At 41.0% G+C, this 12,818-nt stretch overlaps 1 protein-coding gene across 6 annotated transcripts in view; it reads left to right on the forward strand.

Annotated features, from left to right (window-relative positions):
- TMTC1 (transmembrane O-mannosyltransferase targeting cadherins 1) overlaps positions 1 to 12,818 on the forward strand; it is a 214,995-nt gene that overhangs the window by 120,007 nt on the left and 82,170 nt on the right. For 5 of the 6 annotated variants that reach the window (XM_073222795.1, XM_073222798.1, XM_073222797.1 and 2 more), the window contains exon 9: positions 10,034 to 10,155. The exons of the other annotated variant lie outside the window; for it this stretch is intronic. In XM_073222795.1, the coding sequence (XP_073078896.1) occupies positions 10,034 to 10,155 (122 nt within the window). The remainder of the gene's footprint in view (positions 1 to 10,033; positions 10,156 to 12,818) is intronic. 6 annotated transcript variants of the gene reach the window in all.

The following is a 12,818-nucleotide window of genomic DNA, read 5'->3' on the forward strand; positions in this document are numbered from 1 at the left end:
CAGCAAAAACAGGATGCAAGAAAGGAATACTTTTATTAGTATTGCTCTTAAAACCTCTTACTGTCATTATTGGGTATCTCCGTTCCACTCAGTGGTGAGTGTTGGAACGAAATGGACTAGAAAGGCAACTTTTCAGTGGCCACCTGACTATCAGAGGCCCTTGTGTGAAGTCTTCCCAAGGCATTTTTTAAATCCGTGGTTAATGTCACCTATGAATTCATTCTCCTTGTGTTGGACCTGAACTTCCTACAAGCCCTTCTTCCTCACGGTCTGTGTGATACACAAGTCAGTTGCATCTCGGATGCTCTGCCTGGCTTTTTTATCTAGGCCTGCCAGGAGTTTTTCCACATCATTAAATAATTTGTTTTATTCTCTGCCTTCATAGGCAATTGCATTTTCACAAGTCACACTCTTAAGAAGAGAGTAAGTTACCCAGTCCTCTGATGTTTAGTTGGAAGGCTCACTGGATTTATTAATGGAAGAATTAGATAGTTGCAATATGGAAAAAGGAGTTTTCAGACATCAGTAACGGCCTTGTTTCGTTTTCTTTGACTGTGTGCTTTATGATTCTCAGCAAGATTTCATAGTTGATGTTGCTTTCACTCAGTAATTCCACCTTTTAAGTGAAACCTTAATTTTAACACTTTTCATTTCTCTTAATGATTCATAATCTAATAAAAGAAGCTCATTTCTACTTAGCCTTACATAGCTTCTGATTGTTTTTAAACTCTTAGGTCACACAGACATTTTTGTAGCTCTTAGAGTCATTTTGTCTTTCTATTTCCATGCAGACCGTGAAATTTCTATTTAAAGGAGCACACTTTTTTTCCATTTTGTTTTAAGAAAACCATGGAATATGTAATTAGGGGTCCTAGAGATAAAAGCAGCTAAAACAAGTCCCTCTAAACAGAAAGCCTTTTGGAAATTGCTTATTGTATTAGAAAATACGAAGAAAACTGAAATCGTTGATTACCAGATTCTTTAAGTGGTTCACTGTGAGTACAATACCCACTGAACATATAAAGGGATGGCAATTATAGTGAATACCACGTGAGGAGAATCACTCCCCGGCCCCCATAAAATACCCTAAAATTGCTTATTTTTATACATGCTTTGCCTAAAGAGGTAGCATAGAGTATTAGAAAGAAAGCAAGTTTGTAATATGAGTTTTAATGTTCATGTATCTTCATTACTACACATTAAAATATTGACAATAAGGTCTTCAAACTTCTTTCTCAATAAGAATAAATGAAATAATATCTCTGGTTCCGGGGGTGTTCAGGCAGGCAAGTGTCACGTGAATGCATCTCCACATGGATGTCTCGAAGTCAGCATTCCAGACTTGACCTCCTGCATGTACCCATTTGTTTTCCCCCGACACTGTTTCCCATCTCAGTGCACTCGGCTAGTTTCCCAAGCCAAAATTCTTGGGGTTTCCTCTCTGTCTGTCTCCCTCCAGTCCATCAGTATATCCTGTCAACTCTACTTACAACATACATCAAGAATCTGACCCCTGCTCCTCACCTTCACCCCCATCAGCCTGGTCCAAGCCGCCACCACCTCTCACCCGGGTCACCGCCGCAGCCACCTAACTAGTCTCCCCGCTTCTACCCTTGTTCCAGTGGTCCATTCTGTTCTCCACACAGGGACCAGATGATTTTTTAAAAATGTAAGTCAGCTCCTGTTCCTGTTGTCCTTAAAACCTACCAGTGGCTCCTTATTTCTCTCAAAGTAAACATCATTGCCTTTATAAAGGCCTGAAAGTGTCTCCATGCTCTGGCCCCACCCTGCTATGCTCGTTCCTTTCTAAACTCATTGCCTCCTGTAAAATGGGTTCTGTGGCTGACTTTTCCATCTCCTGCAGGTCTTTGCTTAACTGCAGCTTCTCAGTGAGGCCTACCCTGACGACTGTGGGTAGAACTGCAACCGCTTCTTGCACCCCCCACCCCACCCCACCCATCTACTGCAGATGCCCCTTCTCAGGCTTTTTCCCCTCTCTAGAAGGGCAGGGAATTTTTATGTATATCTGTTTTGCAAACAGATGTGTTCCAAAGAACCTAGAAGAGTGTGCCTGGGAAATACAAAAGAGATGAAAGTGATATTGCTAAATTCTTTTATCATTTGCCTATAAGCAAAGTCCCCAAGGAGACTCTAAAGAGACACCAACAATAACTATTTGAATGAATGAGTGATCAGTGACCATGTTGCAACAGGAGAACTATTGCTGAGGTTGGGGAGGTTTTCAGGGATGCTTTGATAAGGCAGATGCATTGGGGGAAGTGTCTAATAGTACCCTGGGCACTCCTGTACTTTCTGTGTGTCTCATGGGGAGGCCAGGGCTCCGAGCAGCACGACCAGATGCAGTTAGCAGCCACATATGGAGCTGGGTGGCAGAAATGGAAATTGCTTCAAAGCTGTCAGAGTATTTTAGAGAAAAACAGAATAAATGTGCAGGGAATGTATAAGTGCAGGACAGTGCATGTGGAGAAGAAAAGCCTAGAGGCAAACAAAGATAAAATATTAGGTACTTAATTTATTGACCACTCACTGGTCCCAAACGACATGCCGAGTATGGAGAATAAAAACAATAAAACCAAACAGCTATTAAAGAAATTAAATAAGAGTTGAAAAAAAAAAACAAAAAAAACAATAAAACCCAGTAGCTACCCTGCAGAACCGGATTTTCTTCACTTCCGTTCTGTCTCCCCAGAGAATTATCCCTAACCCTCCGGCTCTCAGGACTTATCCTGGCTAGAGCCAAAGCTATGCAGATGGAAGCTTAATAAAGTTCTCTAAATTTATAGTGATTTTTTTTTTTTTACCTGGAAAATGGTGATCAGCTCTTCTACATCTACCACGGATGAATAACAGAAAATGTGTTTCAACTGTAGCATGAAGGCTGCAGTTGAATGTTCCGTCTGCAGAGAGCAAGATTATTTTGAGGACTAGTTACAGAAACACCTAAGGTGGAAACTTTCCCTTTTCACTTCATTCTGCTTGAGCAGTTTATACCAGCACTTCTCAAAATAATGTTCAAGCATCATACAGGTCATTAAATAACGCTACTGTAAATAAAGATTCTGCATTTCAGAAGAACTAAGTTTTAAGTATTTCTAGCAACACCACCTGAAAAAAAGGATTCCTTTGACACCATTTCTTTTAGAGTTTATAACCAGTCAACAGCAAGTGAAAGACAAGACATGTAAACAGATTTGTGGCATACTGGTTTTCATTGTATGGAGACTATAATCTGAAATGCATATGTGGGTATTTGACACAGTCACAATGACTGTGATTTCTAAAACCAATGCTAGGGTGAGAGACATTGCACGGCTATCCATAAAATGGTACCATTTGGGGAGGCAGCTATCGCCCAGAATAACTGAGTCATCAGTATAGTAAGTGGCGGTTTCCAAAGAGACACAGCATATATCTCTCCGTATAAGTGTTCCTTGTGACCAGAGAAAGTAAAGAATTCTATCTTCACCTGTTCAGCTGTTTATTTAAAAGAAGGCACTTGGTCGACAGGGAGCTCTGTGTCTCCCCCTAGTAGAGGGCGAACTGTTTCTGCCTCAGAAGACAGCTCCTTTCCAGGGACGTTCTTGCAGGGGAGCTGGAGGGCGGAGAAAGAGAAGGTGGTCCCTCGAGATTCCTGGTAAGTCAGCGAGTGAGTGCTGAGAAACGGTTTGCACCTTTGGCAGAATTTTATCTAAAATTTGCTTTCATTTTTGTATCCTGTTCTGCCTGTTAATTGTCAGAGGCCGCCAGTATTTACAAAAGGCTCTGGCAACTTTAAATGGCCAAATTGGCTTTGTCAGTTTGGGACCCACGACTCTGGCATTTGGTATTAAAAAATGTTTAATTAGGAAGAACATTTATTAATGTCAGCCTGCCTGGCGTTACCTTGGAAATTCTTTCCATCCCAGTGAGCCACAGTCCTCTTCGACTTGGGTGACTTTCGCAGTGAACTCTAGTTTTCTGCTTATTAGAGACTTCGCTCCTCGCTTTGGAAGTGTCTTCACTTGGAAATAAGTCAGGGCCAAGGATTTTTGGAGAAATACTTTTACTCTTCACTTTTCTGTGTAAGACATTTTTTTCTATTACCCTGTAAGCATCTCCCAGGGGAAAAATAACTCACAATTAGTGATTGTGTGTTTCGAATTCTTTCATCTTTATGTCAAGCCTCAAATGTTAACCGGCTTCTTCTCATAAACACTTTAGAGATGTATGTTTTTGTTCTTTAGTGGAGAGCAGTTCTAATGAAACAATGATAACAAGTATTTGATTCTGAACTTGGGAAACTACGAGCACAGATTTTCCTTGACTTAAGACAAGTTTACATCCAGATAAACCCATCGTAAGTTGAAAATATCTTAAGTCATAAAACGCAGTTAATACACCTAACCTACTAAACATCATAACTCAGCCTAGCCTACCTTAAACTTGCTCAGAACACTTACCTTAGCTTACAGCGGGGGCAGAATCATCTAAAACAAAGCCTATTTTATAACCAAGTATTGATATCTCATGCATTTATCAAATGCAGTGAAAAACAGAGTGGTTGTATGGGAGTGGAATGAGTGTAAGTCTGTCAGCTGTCTGTCCTCCTGATTGGGAGGCTGGCTGACTGGGAGCTGTATTGTGGCTCACTGCCCACACATCGGGAAAAATCATAATTCAAAATTCAAAGTACAGTGTCTGCTGCACGGTATCACTTTCACAGCATGGGAAAATTGAAAAATGGTGAAGTTGAAAATTCCTAAGTCGAGCCATTGTTAAGTCTAGGACTGTGTATTTTGATACTATTTTAAAACAGAACCTTTGTTTCATCCTTTGCTGCATTCATTAGTCCATTAAATTTGCCTTTCAAGCTGAGGTGGGTAGGCTGTTTGAATGCACAGTTAAAGGTGAGGGAAGAGCATTATTTCATCATATCAGTTATGGAAAAATCTTTTTAAACAACTTCCAGTGAAACAAATGATCCATCAGACTTTTATCACCACATGTTTCAGAAGTAGGGAAGTGGGTCTCACCCACTGAGAGGCAACGTATTTTGATTATAGGAGGTATTTTCATTTTGGATGAGTACCTTGATGGATAACAGGAATCAAATCCACTGTTAATGGTAGTTCCTCCAGAAACTCAATTGTACAAATAAATCTCACTTTTTTTAAAGCAGTTTAGAGAGAAGCTTACTGTATTTATTATTACTTTCATATATTCAAATTTGAAGTAAGCCAGCCATACCGCTCCTGCCTCCCTCGTGTACTGGGCCACTTGACTGAGTTATAGTTCTTGACCGAGGACTCTGTGCTGTTGCTTGCGTCGTGCCCATTTTGTCGTAGCTGGATGGCACAGGGCCTGGTCCCTAAGCTGTGGGCTCTCTCCCCTACCCGCTGCTCTGGACAAACTTCAGGCACAAGACTGAGCTTCTGCTGACATTTTCTCTCCTTGTGTGTCATGAGTACCTTATCTGTGCCCCACTGGCCCTCCTGCAGACAGGGTTTCTTCCAAAACCAGGGGCTTCTCGTGGAGGTCCTTGTTCCTGCCTCAGCTGTCCTCTCTCCTGAGCCCACCTGGCTAGCTGGGTCTCAGGCTCTGATCTCAACACATACAGACTTAGAGCAGTACCACTTTTTGAATTTCCCAATCCACTCTCCTGAGTGAATGCATACCTGATATATATATATACATACACACACATATACACACACATATGAATATGACAAATACGTTACTATCACAACATATGTACTTGTTGAATGCCAATTATGTATGTGCCAGGTATCTAGATAACAAATTTAAGTGGGATGGTGACTGCCACTGAGGCACTCATAGTCTAAAAGGAGAGCCTCTTAAGTGTTCAGCCATGCTGGCTGTCAGCTCTGCAAATGCCTTCCTCCTAGGACTGAAGAGGGGAGCTTTACTGTCATCAGTCCCCATGAAGATTGATGAATCAGATACAGACAGCTGGAGCCTAGGGCCGCCAAATAAACCCTCAGGACTGAAATATAACTGCCACGTGTACAACTCTGTCATGCCATGCCACGCCATGTCACACTCTCAATCAATGCACTGTACCATTTTTCTGAAACCTGTTTAGAGGTGAGAAAAATGTGATAATAGTAATGAGGATAATTTCTGTGCTGGGGCCTGGTCACTGCCTCTCTGGAAGGGAACAGCTTGCCGTAGATGTTGTCTGTGTGGAATGGGGAAGGAGGACTCCATTTCCCCTACACGTTCATCCACACACTGCAGCCCATGGTGCCCATGTGTTTGTGTGCGTGTGTCTGTGTGTATGTGTCCTTCCCTGTGACCTGTGCTTTGAGAAGTGAACTGAAGAGTAAGAATGGGTGGGGATAAAACCAGGCACTCCCAGGCCAGCGTGGGACTCGGGGGCCAGATTTCCTCTGAGGTCATTTATGGTTCTGAGAAACAACTGCTCTTGCATTAGCTGCTTGGTTGGTTATATGGCTGTGCCCATGGCAGTCACTCACCAGGCACCTTAAGAGGGATCTTGGGAGATTTTTGCGTCTTTGCAGCTCAGGGGTATGTCTGTGCTCCCGAGGAAAATCAGAAATGAAAATCAAATCTAACACCTGCCACAGTCAATCTATCACACATTTTTCCTTCACATAGAATAGGTATCACTACACTTACTTTTGTTTTACCGATCATCCGATTAAAGCTCAGAGAAGTAAATTAACTTGTCTGAAGTTGCACTGGTAATCAAAGAACATGTATTATTTATGGCTATATTATTAGCTCTTCTAATATTCATGTCTTTTTGAGTAAGTTTCCATTGGCCTCTTCCTAGAAATTGAATGTACTTTGTGTATTTTGGAAAGTGGCATACATTTTCTCTTTCCCCCACTCATATTTTGAGTTTCATCTGAGTCTGTTAGGTTGAAATAAGCTTTAAATTACTTAGCCAATTTTGTCACATCTGTGATCCACAGGACACAAAATTGAACTCCCTCCCAGTCTTTCTCATTCTAGGAAATTCAGCCATGTCCATGGCATATTTTTTCCTAACTCTACAACTTTCTGCTTGGTTAATCAACTTGCAGCTTAAATAAATATGTTCTTGAGTATTTTTTCTCTCTCTTGACTGAATGCGGAGGAGGGAAGACAAAAGGTATTATCATCAGTTTAATTTGAGGATAAAGAACTTTTTCATGGATATTATGTTCTTCAAGGTAAAATAAAATAGTAATACTTACTGAATTTGGGTGCTGTGCCACTCTCTTCAGTTAAAGTTTGGAAACAAAGAAAAACACCCAGTAAGACCAGCCCCACTGGTAGCAGTAAGGAGCAGTGGCCTCTGAGCTCATAACTCACAGCTCCAATAATGTGGACTTGGGCTGACGGAGAAATCTTCATGGTGACCCAGCCGCAGGGGGCCCTGAGCTTCGCTTGTCTCGTTTCTGTAGCTGAGGCACAAAAGGACTAACAGGCCTGCTGAAGGTGCTAATGGTGTATGGGTTCAAGTTGTGCAGCTTGAATCTGGGCATCAACTCCTGGACTCTGACTTGCTTTTCTTTCTGTGCATATGGGATTCTTTAGTAACTCCCTGTTGCCTCTGGGAAAGGTCAGATCCACACAGGACATGCAAGACACTCATGATTTGTTGCCTGCCAACATGGATAGTCTATTCCCTACTTTGTGCATTCTGTATATTCTCCCTAGCTGTGGCCCCCAGGCTCCCCCTGCCCCTTCAAATCTGTCTGCTTTGTAAGCATTCATTCATTTTTTTTTCAATCCCAGATTGTCAGCTCTACCAGAAAGCCCTCTCTGCCTTTTCCTTTTCTTGGACCCAGTTTTCTCTCTTGCCTGGTATATTCACTCAACAAATATTTTTAAGCACCCACTAAGCACCAGGCACTGAGCTAAGCACAAATCATGTACCAGTGAACACAAATGACCAGATCCCTGCCCCCACGGACCCTACAATCTAGTTGTGATATTAAAGATGGCAAGCACACAGGTCAGTGTGTAATTACAGCCGGGAGGATTGCCTGAAGGGAGGAGGATGTGCGTGGGGCCTGAGGAGCCTGTGTCCACGTCCACAGCAGCGGTGAGCGCCGGGGGACCCTGCCGCCCGCCTCCCCACCCCCCACCTACTTGCTCCTGAAGCACAGGCCCCCCGACTGAGGAAGGCGACCTTTAGTCAGGCAAGGATGGGACGTGAAGACAACGCCTCTTCGCAGTGAGGACCATTCTCTGCTGCCCTCGATGAGGCCCCAGGAAGCGGCTCATTAGACGTGGATAAGGTGACACAGCCTCGTTACAGTGCTGTTTGTACATTTATTCTTCTTAATTCTAGGCGATTAATACACAGGGCATATTAAATTCTCTTTAGAATTTCTATGAAAAGATACATGAATACTTTTGTGAAAAGTATTTCAGCTTTTGAAAAGACTTGAAAGAAGTATTCAACTATGGTAAAAAATAAACGTGCACCTATAAAAAGAGAACTTCAACCCTGCGCTCAGTAATAGGCTCAGAATTCATGAGGGATGCTTGATGAGATATTCATTCTCTGGGATTTGTTTTCTATTTGGGCAAGAAATACTTGATGTCATAGGATTCTTAGGAAGTTGTTCTATTTTAAATCATGTAGACTTAAGTTCTTGAACTGAAATATACTTTGTAAGCTCAAAGTATAATCTAAATTGATAAGAGAGCTTGCAGCTTTAAAATACAATGAACTTGCTATATTTCTCACCTATATTTTTAGTGCATCATAGAAAATACAACATTGTATTGTATCCATTTGAGTCGAGGGCCTGTTATGCCAGGTTTTTTTCTTTTTCTTTTATCCTTTAATTTTAAAGAGTATGGTTCCTGTAGGTAAGAAATTGAGATCGTTACTTATAGATCCATTAATTATTTAAGGAAAATTGTCCAAATTCACATTTATTCATTTGACATTGCTCTCAGAAATTTTATTGCTCAATATGTGGCAGTCAGCAAAACAAAAGGTATAATAATATTCAGATGACAAATATCTCAAGATGTTCAAGATGTTTTACTTCGCTACTTAAAATATTGGTAGTTTATATTAGGGAATCTTATGTATACTATTGAAATTCTTTTGTTTAGTTTTTACAATTTTTTAATAGGCTATTTAAAATGTTCAAAAGAAATAATATGCAAAGCTCTATTTGGTTTTCTTCCTATTTTTAAAAAGAAAAATATATTAAGGTTTATTTTAAATAGCTCTCTTTTCAAATGTGTCCATACCTTATACACTCACAGGAATAAAAACCATATTTTACAGTGTCATTACAACTTACTATTAGTAATAAACAGAATTTTTTCTCTTAATTACAGTGACAGAAAAATCTTTACAAGTTAATATACATAACAAACATATACGATATTAGAGAAAGGTCCTTTGTCAATTTAATGAATTATTGTAGTGGTTTTTGATCCCGCAAAATTTAACAGAATAAATACTTGCTCACTAGCTTAATTTGAGAAATGCTAAAAAATTCTCAGCTCAAACGATCTCCCTCCTTGGTGCCCCAGCTTTTACTGTTCACATTTAATTTCCTTTATGCTAAGCTTTGTTTCTCCTGGTGGGCCTTGCGTGTGAGTTTGTTTTTTATGTGTTCTGTTCCTGAGAGGACAATAATTCTCCATGATGCCCTAGTGAGCCTAATTCCATCCCGCTTTGCTCCCTGGGAACGAGTTGCCTTGGGGACAGGATTTCTGAAAGGGACCAGACTCAAGAGCAGTATTGCTATAGGGCCAACCCAGAACAAGGAGTAATGGTCACTGATTATACTGTACAAGCATCAGGGGTTTCCGGGTGGCAAACGAGTGTGTCAGGGGTGTGTGTGTGTATTTTGAGGGGCAGGAAGTGTTACCCCATGGGCTTACTCTGATGAGTTCAGCACATGGTTCAAAAGGTTTACTTTGGTCTAATTTATTCGTTCCTCAATGAGAACTTGAAAGAGGTGGTTAAATGCTGACGAAAGTGGGATTCAACCAGAGCTCATGTGTCCCTCACTGTGGTGTGTTTCAGAGACTGGAGCACAAGGAGGTGTTGGTGGGCCTGTCCTTCTTGGTCTTCCCGTTCGTCCCAGCCAGCAATCTCTTCTTCACGGTCGGTTTTGTGGTGGCAGAGAGAGTCCTTTACATGCCGAGGTAATTATTGCTCATGCTTTCCTGTTTGCAAGACCCACCCTCTGTCCCCAGCATGTGCAGCTCCCCAGAGACACTCCTGGGTGCGTATAACAATCACGTGTGGGGCCAAGGCGCTTATTACCTCGGCTTTAAACACAGCGGCAGAGAGGCCGGGGTGGGCTCAGGTTTGCACGCACCCCCTCCAGTTGTGCAGTGGCTCACCTCCAGGAGGGAGCTTCACAGCTAAATGTGAAACACCAACTCGAGTATGTTGAGGATTTTAACAGCAATCGTTTACCACAATATCTATGTTTTATTAAACATAATGATAGTAATTTTCTGGAAATATTTGTTGATTGCATAAATTATTAATTACACTAAGTAGCATGATTAAAATGAACAAATATCTTGTTCCTTCTTTCTCTTTGTTCTTTAATTTGAAAATAGGAACAATCTCAAGAAAATGTGTCCTTGAGAAATAAAATCATTAAAAATTATAAAGGGCATTCAGCCAGGTATGATTACATATTGTCACTTAATCTCTGAATATTGAACTATGCTGAAGCTTGTCTGCTCTCTTGTCTTGCTCAGCTGTCAGCCTTCCAAGGCCAAATCCCTTTCAAATGCCTGGAAATATCCCTGAAACGGTTCTGCCATTTATCCATGTGTAACCTTGAGCACCACCTGAAGGTTTTTTCGTACCCAAGTTTTCTCATTTTTAAAATAGGAATTTTGTGAAGTTCCTAAAATTAAGTAACTTTATGAATGCAACAAAAGAGTGAACTTTTCTAAAAGGCAGCATCCTAAACCAAAAGATTGAAGGGAAATCATTATTCCTCTATTGATTGATAATGGATCAGAAATTTAAATTTAAATTTAATCTAAATAAAATAAATTAATTATTGATGTGGAGTTAGAAATTTTAAAATATGTATACTTAGAAATAAATTTTATTGCCTTTGATCCCCCCAAAACCAAGTATTTAACAGCTTTAAGACTTTGTGCTTTTTATTTTGATCTAGTTAAGGAGAGGGCGGCCCTTAATTTTCTTCATGTGTCTACGTCACAGTTTGAGAAGGCGATTATGTCTTGATGAATACTTTTGATAAGGACACCGATACAACACAAATTCTTTATATTGCGTTAGGGTAACAGGTGTAGGAGGCCTTGCCAATAATGGAGGCTATGAAGGGCCAAGGGGGACATCAGTGTCTGTTCTAGATACGTTTTTGCTGACATATGTTGAAAGCGGCTTCATTCAGATTTTCCTCTATGGAACTGGTGATTGCAGGTAGAATTATATGCATTCTTTACCCAACAGACATTCACAGAGCACCTTTGCCAGGCTGGCTGTACTAGAATCTGAGGCTGCAAAAATAAGTGAACCTCAGTTTCTGCCCTCAAACTGCTGATGAACACTAACGTTAATTGTATCAAAACCTTTATTGAACCTCTGTTGTATGTCTGTCAGCTATGCTAAGTATATTTCTTTATCAATTAATTCACACTGCTTATGTGGTGGTTCACACAGGGCCTGTGCTTATTAAATTCTGATTTACACTTGAGGATTGTATCTCTCAGCCTCACTTCCCTCATCTATATAAAAGGAAAGTAATAGCACCCGACTCAGTGAGCTATTGTGAGCACTAAATGAGACAGTCGTTTGAAAAACCTAGGAACTATTTTGCATTGTACATATTCAATAGATATTTACATGATCAGTAAATTTATTATTTTTGTTAATATCACCTCCCTGGGGTGACTGATAGCATCATCCCTATTTTCCACAAGCAAGCCCTGGGCTCTGAGAAGTGGATGGACTTGCCGCGGTAACCCGGCTGGGCGGAGCTGGCATGCAGACCTCACCTTCCAGACTGTGTGGCTTCTTCCCTAGTAACGCCTTAGTATCTTTCTCAATTGAAAAAGAAGGAGCAACTCTGAACATAGGAAAGTACTTTTTGCTCAACTCCATTTGGTGATCAGGACCTGATATTCCCAGCCGCCCGGAGATTAAGTCCTCAGGAGTCAGGGGTTCTGGGCAACAAAGACCTGCATGTGTAGCAAACTTTTCTAATCCAGTTAAAAGAGAACAATTTGTGAGGAAATTAAGGGCTGGGGTTTTAAACAAGAGGTTAAATTTCATTCTTCTGGGAGAGACCTTTAGGTAAACATAATGGAAGCCCTCATATTGTCATCAACCATTTGTGGGCATCTTATTTAAAGGGAGGGGTTCCTTTCACGCGGGTAGGCAGGTGGTACCGTCAGGATATCTTCCCAGCTCTGGCTCTTCCTGTGCTGCCATATCCTAAGTAGAACTTCCTGTGACTCCATTTCTTTTCTCTAAAATAGACAAAGTAATACCCCTGCCCTTTGTCCACTAAGAATAAGCTGATTTGTATTAAAATAAAAGTTCTGAATATGAACAAAACATCAGTATTGCCAAGAGAGGGTGCCTACCTCGGGACCAATTTAGATTTTGCTGCATTTGGCAAACTTGGTGCAGAGTCATCCAAAATCAGTTCGAGTAGACTGGTTTTCATTAAAAAGATGACCACCCTTTTCTCTCGCAGTTTCTGCGTCTGTCCATTGCAGTGTTGATGCTAAGGCATTGTCTTCAAGGGTTTCTCTTTGCTGCCAGCACCTCCTCGATTCTTATGCATTTCATCACTGTGCCAAGCCAGGCC

Source organism: Manis javanica, chromosome 15 (genome assembly GCF_040802235.1).
Source record: "Manis javanica isolate MJ-LG chromosome 15, MJ_LKY, whole genome shotgun sequence".
Lineage (NCBI taxonomy): Eukaryota > Metazoa > Chordata > Mammalia > Pholidota > Manidae > Manis > Manis javanica.